The 15,330-nt window shown below is 34.6% G+C and overlaps 1 protein-coding gene across 1 annotated transcript in view; it reads right to left on the minus strand.

The window, feature by feature from the left end:
- LOC118191631 (uncharacterized) overlaps positions 1 to 15,330 on the minus strand; it is a 74,889-nt gene that overhangs the window by 14,366 nt on the left and 45,193 nt on the right. The window contains exon 7 of the mRNA XM_085824547.1: positions 1,513 to 1,561. Coding sequence (XP_085680673.1) covers positions 1,513 to 1,561 — 49 coding nt within the window. The remainder of the gene's footprint in view (positions 1 to 1,512; positions 1,562 to 15,330) is intronic.

The raw sequence follows: 15,330 nt of genomic DNA on the forward strand, positions 1-15,330 counted from the left end.
GCTGACACTAGATTTCATTTTTAAGCACTCTCAGAAATTCTATGATTCGAATTTTTCTTTCGCATTTTTATATTGCTGTTGAATTGCATTACACTTATTAAATCACCGCATATGCACACATAGATTGACGAAGCCGTAAATATCTTGAAGGTATTAATTAACTAATTCGCTTTGACAATCGTAGCCACAATTTGAATGATAACACTTCTGTGAGGAACAGGCACACTTTTATGAAGTAAATCGCCTTTTTATTTCTAATTATATAACAGATGGCCGTACACTTCCTTTTTACGGACGTTAGCACTTTTGGACTTGCAGGTACTTGATATCCATTATGAATTTCCGCTACACATGGAAGTTTGAAGATATGGTTGGTTATCGCAGACACTGCGATGACATTTCCACTGGAATTCCAACGCACAGGACATGTATCCTGTCGGCTCGGTTGTAATATATTCAAACTCAGAAGCATAACCACGCATTTCAGCTTTGCTCTCTACTGTGCTAACATGTAATTTCGCTGGCTTGCTTTCTATCTCAACAATATCAAAAATGTAAATCTTCTGTGGAAAGGAACGACTAGAGTGTCAAGTGATTGTGGCCACAAATATCAATTGGAAATAAAAATAGAATTAAAATCTCCTCGACTGCCAAGTTCTTTAGATATTACCAAGTTAACATTATACATTATTAGTATCCTACGCAATCAAAATTCTTCTTCAATACGGATCTAAGCACTCATCGACACTGCTCCGGTTTTTCCTTGTCCTCTTATTATTACGTATATATATATATACAGAGAGAGAGGTTTGTCGCTATGATTACGTATTTGTGCATAACAATGATCGCGTTCTTCATTTTCTGGAATTTTCTTTTCATCGGAATTAAACATTTCTCATGAGGTTAAAATCAAGGGTTTTCGTCTGCCTAACCAGGAAATTTGTTGATAAAACTGAAATGACTTTTATACTCTTCGTGTTCTTAATTGTGTTTCACACTGGTACATATTTCTGTACAATATAGTTCCAGTTTTTCTTTCTCAGGTATTTCTTCATTATTTTTAATAACATTTAAATTCTCTTTTATACTTTTAGCTCCCTATCTTTATATTTTGTAAACTTTAATTTTTTGTATTAATTAACTGGCATTTTTAAACTTGTACCGAAATTCAGAGATACTTTCAGTTTTCAAGGTTTTGTCTTCTTTTCAGAGATGTGGAGTTAGAGAAAATAGTATGAGTAATAGAAAATAATTGCTTTAAGAGAGATTTCGTATATAAAAGTGAAACGGGTGAAAAAAGAGGTCATCTGCCAGTAAATGGTTTGAACAGTTTGAAAATTCCAGAGCTTAAACCAATTATAAAGATAACGAAGACTTAATCATTTTCAAGTTAAGCGAAATGGACTAAAGAAAAGTATCTGGTAAAGCTTTTTTATTTACTTTATCAGACTATATCAAGTGCTTTAAAATTATGACAAAAAAAGTAAATAAATTAAAAAGACAAAAACTTACAGCACTCAAAATCATCTTTGCATCGTCGAACAAGACGGATTACACAATTCTGAAAGGAAAAAAAAAGCGTTGCTGCAGTTAAACCTTTTAATAGAATTGCAGTATAATTTCGAACAGATGTTTTTACACAGATTTCAGAGTTTTCGCTTTTTATCTTGCGCAGTTCTTAGCTGATACAATTGCTCTTTTAAATAGTTTTATTACACATTACTTTTTAAGATTTTAGGATTTGTAATGCTTGTATTAAGGATTCGTACACAGCACCATAAGCAAGCTACGATTCACAAAATATATATTTGAACGGGTGGCGTTCTTGAACGCTATGCCTGGGTGTGCTCCTCGGGTTCCTGAAGATGGTAAGTGGTCTGAGAGTTCGATCGTCGAGGGAGCAGATTGTATCTTAGTCCTAACGTAACTGCGCAGACGTGCCTTAGTTTCTGATAATTGAGATATTTCGCGGCTCAATTTCCCTTAGGATAAGGATAGTTATAAGGGAAATAGGTTTTGGAATATTTTAGTTTACATGATTAGCGTTTCGCTTTAGCATAGGTTGTGCTTCGCTGTCGGAGTTGAACTTGTTTCAACTATACACTATTGGCGATTTCTTCTATGCTATTAGCTACGCGATTGAGTAATGACTTTAAAGCAAGGACGTCTGCCTGAAAATAACACATTTTGAAGATTTATAAAAATTAATTATCAGGTATTCTATTGAGAAGTAGAATTTCTTCTCAAACAGAAACAATTTTCTCACTGACTTGCCTAAATTTATGAATGTGATTGAATTGCCTAAGAATTAGACGATTATAAAAGTGTTAAGAACTAATACATAATTGTCTGGAGAAGATTATGCCAATGGAAAACAACTTAATAAATATGAACATATATATGAGTCGACCCCTTTCAGCGAAAATATGTCATAGTTATCAAAATTAACTACAGAGCAAGAGAAAGGTTTATTTCCATTAAATAGCAGTTAATGAACTCAGTGAAACTATCCTCTCATTTGGCTTAAAGAGCGAAATGAGAGGATAGTTTCAGCTGAAAGTAAATATATTCAATGCGGATAATAATGCTCATAATAACATAATGCATATTTATAAATAACGTGTTTATTTTATTTGCCCTGAAGAAAGGGCATTACACATAGTACTCTTTATCTTAAACAGAAAGGATTAACATTTTGCCTAAGTATATAAAAGAAAATTAGAGAAGAGATGAATAGCCTCACTAATTGTTAAGGAAAATTCTTATGTATTTTTGTTGTATATAATTAGTTCGTAGTATTTTACTGTGCATAATGTATTCTTAGTTATTATATTATTTTTTGTGTTTAATGAATTTGTATTGAGCTTATTTTAAATTAATGTTTAATATTTAATACTGTTAAACTTTACGGCAAAACTCCCTTAAGTTTGGCTGAATATGTGTTACAGTTAAAAGGGCGCGGTTGTATTTCCGTTTCTCACGCGTAGGCGTCTTTGGAGGTTAGAGGTCACTGTCCAGCTGCATTTTTCCCCTTTTTTCGCGGGGGTTGAAAACACGTGTTTTTCTCGTCCAGAGGAGAATAGTTCTAAGGGGCAGCGATATTTTGACAGAGTTATAGGTTGGAAACATTCTTCTGTTGCGTGGGAAAGAAAGGGTCTGTCTTCTTGTAGAAAGTTCTGAATTTCTGAGAATTTCAGTGGCGATTTATGACCTTTCTTTTAATTGGCGAAAGGGAGTCCTAGTTTTCGTAAGATTGGCTAAATTTTTTAATTTTAGTGTTGTTTGAACCAATAGTAATTTTGAGGCGTTTCTTGGTGTGGGTAAACCGAGGTTTCTTAAGCCGTTGCACGGAAGGCAGGGAATCTTTTTTTTTGGACTTGAAAAAATAGCGATTTGTAGAGAAGATTTTGAAGAGGTTTTTTTGAGCCTTAGGGGTTTGCGACTTTGACGGCGGCCCCTACGGGGCCTGCCGCGGTCGGTCGACCGCGGTATACAGTTAAGTTTTTATCTCCGAGATTTCTGGGTACGGAGGGTGACGGCGGCAATTCTTGCAGCATTTTATTTTCAATTTCGTCGCTGAGATCTCTTCTTCCCATTTGTGGAACAGTCTGAACTGCTCGTTCGTGCTGGAGTATCTATTTTGCTTTAGAAAAGGTGGAAATATGGAAAGTCGTCATCGCCTGAGGTCTGCTTTGGTCTTTTGTCTCCAGTTTCGACCTCTTTCTCTTATCTTCAGTGGAACTTCGAAAACGGGAAGATGATTGAGTGAAAGTGCTGCTTAACGGAGGAATTTGAAAACTTTAAACTGGAACTATGAAAAGGCTCCGGTTCCGGAAAACAACGATGAAGATTTGGATGTTATTGTTTCGGGATTTGTAATTTAGATCAATGGATTTGGGCAGCTCCCTGATTCTCTCAAAGGTGGTACGCCGATTTCGTGAGTGACTTTTTATTTTGATACATAATCTTTTTAAATTTGGAAATGTTTAATACTAAAGCAAGAGTTGACATGTTAAGTAGATAAAAATTGAATATTTTTAACAATTTCTAGCTGAGAAAGTAATTTTTTATTTAATGTTTAATAGTCAGAAGTCAATTGAACTAATTGGAGGAAGTGAATCTTTGTTTTAATGTTTAAGTGCTATGTTCAATATGTTTTATTCTAAATTAGTTTTTTTAAATGAGTTTAATGTTCTTGATTTCCTGCTTAAAATGATTAAGAACTGTGACGTGTTTCCCTATGATTTTTGAGTTAATGAAATAATGTTTAAATTGAGATTGTTATGAAAAGAAAAAAACTATGAGGACATTAAAAGATTTTGTAGGGGTAGTCTGGCCAGCTATCTTAAGTTATAATGTGTGGGAATTTTCAATAAATGTGTTTATTATCTTTAATATTGTATGTTTTTTTTTGTGTGTATTAATTGTGGTCTACTGTAGGTCACCCATGTGATCCTAACGGAAACTTGGTTTTTCAACCGAACCTGGGTAATTATATTTGCGGTAGTAGAAAAAAATTAATTTTAGTTGGTGACTATACGATCGGTTTGCTGAATTTATTTTGATTTGAAGAGTAGACTTCTTAATTGGGAGATTTATCTTTCCCCGGTGTTTGGAAGAGTTCTGTGTGATATTTGAAATGTTCAAGGTTTAAGCTTATCTCTAGATTTAAGATTGAAATTTATGTGTTTTCAGGTTGGAGATATAAATTAGTTTTAATTTAGTGAGAGATAGCCTGTTAAAGATTTTGTTGTGGATGTGCATAATTAATCGTGATTCTACCAAAACACCAGGGAGGATATCTTTCTTTGATGTCTTTTAGATATAAAAGTTGTGATTACTGAGTACAGAGTTTAGCACAAAAGTTTAGTAGCTTTTAAAAATTAGTTTTAGTTTTTTTTTTTTTTTTTTTTTTTTTTTTTTTTGTCGCGGCACCAAGGAGTCAGTTTTGAAAGAGATAAAAGTTAAATGAAAAATTTAATTTTTTTTTTCTACGTAACAAATGGTGCCGTGACCTCGCGACTGGTAGACCACTGTATGTAAATGTGTATTTTTGAATTATGTATTGAATTTCTATTTTATGTATGCTTATACTGTGTTTTGAGTAGAGCTGAATTTTTATGTTTGCGTTTACCTAGCTCTCTGACTCACCTTTTACTTAATTTAAAGTAATGTATGGTATTGGAATTTTTCTGAATTCCTTGTGTTAACTGCAATTTTTTAATTGTTTGATTTGGTTAGTTCATTTTTTGTGAATTATGTTTTAATGTCAGAACAATTGTTTGTTTTAATTTAACAGTGAAGTTTTTTTTAAGTTCGTAAATGGTGTTATTGGATTAGGGAATTAGTACAACAGATTTGGATTTTATTTTGAGTAATTGAGTTGCTTTCTTAACTTTAATGCGCGTTAGTTTGTAAAGTTGCGAGGGACCAGTGATAGTCTGTTTAGAAATTTGACTGAATTTTTTTTAGATTTTAGGGAAATGTTTAGAATATCAGCTTGAGTGAAGTTGTTTAGCTTTTTGTGTGTTCAATTATTCTGTGGTTGTGGTTTGGCTTAATGAGTTGTACAAGTTGTAATTGAGATTCCACCTAATTTCTGAGTTTTGTAGTTTGATGATTAGTGATTACTGTTGGTGAGAAATGGTTAAACAGTAGAAGTGTAGTGTTTTAAGAGAATTTAGAATTGCGAGTTATGAGAATTTTGTGTGAAAAGGTTCAATTGTTGTGTTGTGAAATTTATGAAATTAGGATAATTACTCTTCTATACTCATTATGTAGGTGTTCAGGTTTTTAAATGCTAGTCTAGTGAGGAAATTAACAGTGAGTTGTGTAACATTTGTTTTTAACTGTGAGTTAAATTGTTAATGAGTAATCTATTTGATTTTATTAGTTTTTAAATTTTTTGTCACTGGATTTCGGTTCTTGATGGAATTTGTTGCAAACTTATGGTTTTAATTCTAATTCGGTATTTGAGTTGTGTGCTGGTTTGGATCATTGGCGTGAAATGAGAATGAATACTTATACGGGAGACTTCAGGTTGCTGGAGCAGTTTTTGTGTGAATTTGATATTATGAGTTTTTTTTTTTTTCATTAGTATTATGCTATGCATTTTCAGTTTATTGCCATTGTTTTAAACTCACAAGACTTCTTGTTGCTTTTATACTTGGGTAGAGACACTGCCAGGTTTCAGTGTGGATTTTGACTTGGAGCTTAGTGTACGGATTTGTGGAGTTATTGATTTTGAGTTGAGTTGAGTTTATTTTGGAGATTTTGAGTTTTAAAACACTTCCTCCTTGTTTGAGATTTTCACATTTATTCCTTGCATAAATTTTTGGTAGTCTATTTGGTAGATTTTTTGTGTTTATGCTAAAGTCTGCATCTCACAATTGCAGAGCATGCACTTTTGTCCTGAACAGACTGCTGTCTCGTTTTCTAAATTGGGGTTTTGTATGTTTCATTTTGTTTGTTTACTTTGGGCGTTTTTGTATAGATGTTGCTCAATACTGCATTTTCTCAAATCAGTGCACATTCCCTAAACAGCTTTTGTAGGCAAATTTTATGTTTCATACAGTTTGAATTTTAAGGGTATTTTGAACACCTTTTTGTTATTTTGAGATTTTTATATGTGTTCTTCAACTTGCTTCGGTTCGGTCTTGACGTAGTCCTGGTGACAAATTTTTGTCTAGAATTATTTTTTCTCGATAATTGATTTATTATTGAGTTTTGATTCCTTACATTTGTCTTGAATTTTCTTTGGCTCTTTGAAGAATTTTTTTTTTAAGTTCCGGGTTTATTTAATTGGTTTTCACTCTGTTGGTGGTACGCGCATGTTAAGAGTTTTCTTAGTTTCGGTTTCAGTTCGTGACTCCATAGTGGTTTGCGTTTAGGAATTTATTCGGCTGGTCCGAACTTTCATTTCCTGTTTCAAGTTAAGTTTTCAAATTTTTTTTTTGCCTAATGTTTCTAGTTACGCGCTAGACGTTTTTTTGGTTTAGATTTTGGTCAAGTTACTGAATTCCGTTTCTGGAGCTTCTCTCTGCGTGTTTGTACTTCCTTTCAGTTTAGAGGTTATTTCTGATAAACTTTTCTGGTTCTTGTTGTTTGCTTCTGTTGTTGATTAGGATACAAAAAGCTTGTATTTATTTACTCACTAGTTGTTTGGTTGTTTCGGGTTATGAGCATTGTGATACCAAGTTAGTAATTAAAGGTATCAGTGACACTTCACTCTTGCTGTCTTTGTAGCTACAAATTGAATTGTATTTAAATGTTTTAGTTGAATTTCCTTTTTCGTTGGTTTAAGTGAAGGTAAATTTTTAATAGTTGTGTGTACTTATCACTGTTCTCCGTGACTACTTCCAAGTGTGTAATAATATTCTGCAGTTGTGCATAATTTTTGTGTAATTATTAAGTCGTGTGTAGAAAAATTTTGTTTCTCAAAATTTTTCTTTTTCCGTACCGTGGGGGAATTGTTAAGGAAAATTCTTATGTATTTTTGTTGTATATAATTAGTTCGTAGTATTTTACTGTGCATAATGTATTCTTAGTTATTATATTATTTTTTGTGTTTAATGAATTTGTATTGAGCTTATTTTAAATTAATGTTTAATATTTAATACTGTTAAACTTTACGGCAAACCTCCCTTAAGTTTGGCTGAATATGTGTTACAGTTAAAAGGGCGCGGTTGTATTTCCGTTTCTCACGCGTAGGCGTCTTTGGAGGTTAGAGGTCACTGTCCAGCTGCATTTTTCCCCTTTTTTCGCGGGGGTTGAAAACACGTGTTTTTCTCGTCCAGAGGAGAATAGTTCTAAGGGGCAGCGATATTTTGACACAGTTATAGGTTGGAAACATTCTTCTGTTGCGTGGGAAAGAAAGGGTCTGTCTTCTTGTAGAAAGTTCTGAATTTCTGAGAATTTCAGTGGCGATTTATGACCTTTCTTTTAATTGGCGAAAGGGAGTCCTAGTTTTCGTAAGATTGGCTAAATTTTTTAATTTTAGTGTTGTTTGAACCAATAGTAATTTTGAGGCGTTTCTTGGTGTGGGTAAACCGAGGTTTCTTAAGCCGTTGCACGGAAGGCAGGGAATCTTTTTTTTTGGACTTGAAAAAATAGCGATTTGTAGAGAAGACTGAAGAGGTTTTTTTGAGCCTTAGGGGATTGCGACTTTGACGGCGGCCCCTACGGGGCCTGCCGCGGTCGGTCGACCGCGGTATACAGTTAAGTTTTTATCTCCGAGATTTCTGGGTACGGAGGGTGACGGCGGCAATTCTTGCGGCATTTTATTTTCAATTTCGTCGCTGAGATCTCTTCTTCCCATTTGTGGAACAGTCTGAACTGCTCGTTCGTGCTGGAGTATCTATTTTGCTTTAGAAAAGGTGGAAATATGGAAAGTCGTCATCGCCTGAGGTCTGCTTTGGTCTTTTGTCTCCAGTTTCGACCTCTTTCTCTTATCTTCAGTGGAACTTCGAAAACGGGAAGATGATTGAGTGAAAGTGCTGCTTAACGGAGGAATTTGAAAACTTTAAACTGGAACTATGAAAAGGCTCCGGTTCCGGAAAACAACGATGAAGATTTGGATGTTATTGTTTCGGGATTTGTAATTTAGATCAATGGATTTGGGCAGCTCCCTGATTCTCTCAAAGGTGGTACGCCGATTTCGTGAGTGACTTTTTATTTTGATACATAATCTTTTTAAATTTGGAAATGTTTAATACTAAAGCAAGAGTTGACATACTAAATCAGAAGTCAAACAACAAAAATCAGCGTTAATTTACAAAACTTTCACAGGACTAGTTTCGATGGTTTTACCGAACCATCATCTTCAGCTGCAAAACCGCAAATGAACAAGACAGGAAATAATGTTTAGATAAGATAAGAAAGCCTGGACAAGAATAAGCAAGTGGCGCCATCTGTTGGCGAAACCAGAACTAAAACATAATTTCTCTAAAAGCCGAAGGCAAATTTGGATTGGAATTAGGATCGTTAACTAGAACAGAAAGATTTTTATGAATGTGAAATGCCTCTAGAAAATCCAGTTCTCCAATGGAAGATGTTTTTTGAATAATTTTGGCAGCAGAAAAATTGAAAGTGTGATTTTCGGACCAACAATGTTGAGCAACAGAAGACTTCTGTGTTTCCTTTTTTCTAACATATGCCTCATGTTCTTTGACGCGAAATTTTAAGGCTCTCTTAGTTTGGCCAATGTAAATTAAACCGCACTGGCAAGGAATCCTATAAATACCCCAGGAATTCATATCCGGAATGGGGTCCTTGAGTATAGAAGTTGGAATTTTATTGATGGGAGAGTAAACAACCCGAAAGTTAAATTTCTGCAAAATATGTGCAACTTTATAGCTAATTGATGGAAAGAAGGGAATGACAACAGAATTTTTATAATCTCCTAAAATAAGAGTGTGGCTTTTAGTGTGTTGAGATGAGAATTTTTTAACTGCTTGATTAATAATGTTGGGTGAAAAGCCCCTGTCAATAGCTATTGCTTTTAAATAATTTAGTTCTTCATCAAGGGCTAGTTTGGAGGAGCAAACTTGAAGAGCACGGAAAACATAGGAATAAAATGAAGCTAACTTTTGTTTAGTCGGATGACATGATTTAAAGTGTGGTGGAAGGCAAACCGATGAAGGTTTACGGTAAACTGTAGTACTGAAGTTGGATGTGTTACGTGTGACCAGAATGTCGAGAAACGGAAGAGAATTGCAAGTCTCAAGTTCAAAAGTGAACTGAATAGCAGGATCAATAGAATTCATTGTTGAAAGAACTCTATTTAAATCATCTTTATTACCTTCAAACAGGGTAAAAGTATCGTCTACGTAGCGGAACCATGCCGGGAAGTTTAAAGTTTCAAACAATTTTGATTCATAATAATGCATGTAGATATCAGCCAGGATGGGACTGAGGGGGCTTCCCATGGCTAATCCCTCAGTTTGCTTGTAATATTTGTTTTGGAAACCAAAATGTGTTTGTTTCAAACAGAGTTGGGTGAGAGAAATTAGCTCATCAATTTCGATGCAAGAGAAATGAAATTCGCGAAGTCTGGTTTCTAGACATCTTAATGCACCCTCCACTGGGACATTGGTGAACAATGATTTTACATCAAAAGAAACCATGAGTAAATTACGAGGAGAAATGTTTTTAACCTTTTTTACAAACTCTATTGAATTTTTTATGGTGTAAATGTTATTGTCTAATAGAGTGGAAAATCTAGAAACTAAATATTTAGCTAATGGATACGAGGCAGTACCTAAATTTGATAGAATAGGGCGGAAAGGAATACCACTTTTATGAATTTTGGGAAGAGCATATAATCTGGCACAATTCGCAACAGATGGGATAAGCGAATGTTTTAAGTTGCTTGAAATGATTTGCGAAGATTTGATCGCAGTTTTTATTTTGGATAAGTCCGAAGGTGAAGGATCTTTAGGGATCGGATTATATGGTCCTTCGTTTAAGAGTTTAGTGACACCATCGATGTAAGTGTTCTTATCCATGACGACTATCTGGCCACCTTTGTCGGCCTTTGAAATGACAATATCCGGGTTAGAATGAATCTCGCGCATTGTAGCTCTTTCTCTCGCAGTCAGATTTGGTTTCAAAGGTTTATTATTGAATTTCACATTATGAGCGATAAGATGCCTAATCATTTCTTTCTGTGAATCTGAAACTTTACTGAACTTGAAAGCTTTTTCGATAGGAGCCAAAATCTTTGGAATCGAGGGTTTACAGGTTTGTGAGAAGTTAAAATTATATTTTAGAATTCTCTCTTGTTCTTCTGAAAGACTAACATTAGAAATATTAACTATTGGCTTGATGTTTACAATGGGAAGATTTTTTGAACTACTTGAACTGGAAGACTGTAAAAGAAGTTTTTCGAATTTAACTACAAGGGTGTTTTTATGACGGTTAACTGCATTCTCCGTTCTAGACCAAGACTTTTGTTCAAGGGCAGTGAATTTTGGATATGTTTTAGCGAGTTCCAGATGAAGCTTATAGAGTTCATGTTCAATTTTGGACAATTGTTGACGTGTATCCCTTATCACGGACCGAAGTAAGGCAAGTTTGCAATTTAACAGAATTCTTGAAACGCGACTCGAAGGTTTTTGATTAGATTTGATTTGAATAAAATTGGGGATCAATTTTTTACATTTACATTTAAGTAAAAAGTCAAGATGATTCAGGAATTTTTGCCGTTTCAGGCGTAATTTAGTGAAACGATTAACGGATGAAGGCATGATAAACAATGCAGAAAATCAAACTAAATTAACTGAGCAATAATAAAGTACACACAAAATAGCAGAAAAATCCCTCACTGAAATGAATAGAAAACAAAATGTTTGTAAGCAAAATGCATGAAATCAGACAAGCAAAGCACAATATCCAAATGTACAAAACATAAACATAACTTGAAAATTGCAAAAATGTACTCACCGAAACTCCTACAATCACAAAATGGCGGCCACACCGTGCAAAAAAGAAAGCAAAATGTAAGCCTGTTTGGGGCTTCTATAATTAAGACAACAATAACACGCCGAATAAATACTAATTCAGAAGTCAAACAACAAAAATCAGCGTTAATTTACAAAACTTTCACAGGACTAGTTTCGATGGTTTTACCGAACCATCATCTTCAGCTGCAAAACCGCAAATGAACAAGACAGGAAATAATGTTTAGATAAGATAAGAAAGCCTGGACAAGAATAAGCAAGTGGCGCCATCTGTTGGCGAAACCAGAACTAAAACATAATTTCTCTAAAAGCCGAAGGCAAATTTGGATTGGAATTAGGATCGTTAACTAGAACAGAAAGATTTTTATGAATGTGAAATGCCTCTAGAAAATCCAGTTCTCCAATGGAAGATGTTTTTTGAATAATTTTGGCAGCAGAAAAATTGAAAGTGTGATTTTCGGACCAACAATGTTGAGCAACAGAAGACTTCTGTGTTTCCTTTTTTCTAACATATGCCTCATGTTCTTTGACGCGAAATTTTAAGGCTCTCTTAGTTTGGCCAATGTAAATTAAACCGCACTGGCAAGGAATCCTATAAATACCCCAGGAATTCATATCCGGAATGGGGTCCTTGAGTATAGAAGTTGGAATTTTATTGATGGGAGAGTAAACAACCCGAAAGTTAAATTTCTGCAAAATATGTGCAACTTTATAGCTAATTGATGGAAAGAAGGGAATGACAACAGAATTTTTATAATCTCCTAAAATAAGAGTGTGGCTTTTAGTGTGTTGAGATGAGAATTTTTTAACTGCTTGATTAATAATGTTGGGTGAAAAGCCCCTGTCAATAGCTATTGCTTTTAAATAATTTAGTTCTTCATCAAGGGCTAGTTTGGAGGAGCAAACTTGAAGAGCACGGAAAACATAGGAATAAAATGAAGCTAACTTTTGTTTAGTCGGATGACATGATTTAAAGTGTGGTGGAAGGCAAACCGATGAAGGTTTACGGTAAACTGTAGTACTGAAGTTGGATGTGTTACGTGTGACCAGAATGTCGAGAAACGGAAGAGAATTGCAAGTCTCAAGTTCAAAAGTGAACTGAATAGCAGGATCAATAGAATTCATTGTTGAAAGAACTCTATTTAAATCATCTTTATTACCTTCAAACAGGGTAAAAGTATCGTCTACGTAGCGGAACCATGCCGGGAAGTTTAAAGTTTCAAACAATTTTGATTCATAATAATGCATGTAGATATCAGCCAGGATGGGACTGAGGGGGCTTCCCATGGCTAATCCCTCAGTTTGCTTGTAATATTTGTTTTGGAAACCAAAATGTGTTTGTTTCAAACAGAGTTGGGTGAGAGAAATTAGCTCATCAATTTCGATGCAAGAGAAATGAAATTCGCGAAGTCTGGTTTCTAGACATCTTAATGCACCCTCCACTGGGACATTGGTGAACAATGATTTTACATCAAAAGAAACCATGAGTAAATTACGAGGAGAAATGTTTTTAACCTTTTTTACAAACTCTATTGAATTTTTTATGGTGTAAATGTTATTGTCTAATAGAGTGGAAAATCTAGAAACTAAATATTTAGCTAATGGATACGAGGCAGTACCTAAATTTGATAGAATAGGGCGGAAAGGAATACCACTTTTATGAATTTTGGGAAGAGCATATAATCTGGCACAATTCGCAACAGATGGGATAAGCGAATGTTTTAAGTTGCTTGAAATGATTTGCGAAGATTTGATCGCAGTTTTTATTTTGGATAAGTCCGAAGGTGAAGGATCTTTAGGGATCGGATTATATGGTCCTTCGTTTAAGAGTTTAGTGACACCATCGATGTAAGTGTTCTTATCCATGACGACTATCTGGCCACCTTTGTCGGCCTTTGAAATGACAATATCCGGGTTAGAATGAATCTCGCGCATTGTAGCTCTTTCTCTCGCAGTCAGATTTGGTTTCAAAGGTTTATTATTGAATTTCACATTATGAGCGATAAGATGCCTAATCATTTCTTTCTGTGAATCTGAAACTTTACTGAACTTGAAAGCTTTTTCGATAGGAGCCAAAATCTTTGGAATCGAGGGTTTACAGGTTTGTGAGAAGTTAAAATTATATTTTAGAATTCTCTCTTGTTCTTCTGAAAGACTAACATTAGAAATATTAACTATTGGCTTGATGTTTACAATGGGAAGATTTTTTGAACTACTTGAACTGGAAGACTGTAAAAGAAGTTTTTCGAATTTAACTACAAGGGTGTTTTTATGACGGTTAACTGCATTCTCCGTTCTAGACCAAGACTTTTGTTCAAGGGCAGTGAATTTTGGATATGTTTTAGCGAGTTCCAGATGAAGCTTATAGAGTTCATGTTCAATTTTGGACAATTGTTGACGTGTATCCCTTATCACGGACCGAAGTAAGGCAAGTTTGCAATTTAACAGAATTCTTGAAACGCGACTCGAAGGTTTTTGATTAGATTTGATTTGAATAAAATTGGGGATCAATTTTTTACATTTACATTTAAGTAAAAAGTCAAGATGATTCAGGAATTTTTGCCGTTTCAGGCGTAATTTAGTGAAACGATTAACGGATGAAGGCATGATAAACAATGCAGAAAATCAAACTAAATTAACTGAGCAATAATAAAGTACACACAAAATAGCAGAAAAATCCCTCACTGAAATGAATAGAAAACAAAATGTTTGTAAGCAAAATGCATGAAATCAGACAAGCAAAGCACAATATCCAAATGTACAAAACATAAACATAACTTGAAAATTGCAAAAATGTACTCACCGAAACTCCTACAATCACAAAATGGCGGCCACACCGTGCAAAAAAGAAAGCAAAATGTAAGCCTGTTTGGGGCTTCTATAATTAAGACAACAATAACACGCCGAATAAATACTAATTCAGAAGTCAAACAACAAAAATCAGCGTTAATTTACAAAACTTTCACAGGACTAGTTTCGATGGTTTTACCGAACCATCATCTTCAGCTGCAAAACCGCAAATGAACAAGACAGGAAATAATGTTTAGATAAGATAAGAAAGCCTGGACAAGAATAAGCAAGTGGCGCCATCTGTTGGCGAAACCAGAACTAAAACATAATTTCTCTAAAAGCCGAAGGCAAATTTGGATTGGAATTAGGATCGTTAACTAGAACAGAAAGATTTTTATGAATGTGAAATGCCTCTAGAAAATCCAGTTCTCCAATGGAAGATGTTTTTTGAATAATTTTGGCAGCAGAAAAATTGAAAGTGTGATTTTCGGACCAACAATGTTGAGCAACAGAAGACTTCTGTGTTTCCTTTTTTCTAACATATGCCTCATGTTCTTTGACGCGAAATTTTAAGGCTCTCTTAGTTTGGCCAATGTAAATTAAACCGCACTGGCAAGGAATCCTATAAATACCCCAGGAATTCATATCCGGAATGGGGTCCTTGAGTATAGAAGTTGGAATTTTATTGATGGGAGAGTAAACAACCCGAAAGTTAAATTTCTGCAAAATATGTGCAACTTTATAGCTAATTGATGGAAAGAAGGGAATGACAACAGAAATTTTATAATCTCCTAAAATAAGAGTGTGGCTTTTAGTGTGTTGAGATGAGAATTTTTTAACTGCTTGATTAATAATGTTGGGTGAAAAGCCCCTGTCAATAGCTATTGCTTTTAAATAATTTAGTTCTTCATCAAGGGCTAGTTTGGAGGAGCAAACTTGAAGAGCACGGAAAACATAGGAATAAAATGAAGCTAACTTTTGTTTAGTCGGATGACATGATTTAAAGTGTGGTGGAAGGCAAACCGATGAAGGTTTACGGTAAACTGTAGTACTGAAGTTGGATGTGTTACGTGTGACCAGA

The sequence above is a fragment of the Stegodyphus dumicola genome, chromosome 9 (assembly GCF_044657685.1).
Source record: "Stegodyphus dumicola isolate Sdum_Otavi_A_Nest chromosome 9, ASM4465768v1".
Taxonomy (NCBI): Eukaryota; Metazoa; Arthropoda; class Arachnida; order Araneae; family Eresidae; genus Stegodyphus; species Stegodyphus dumicola.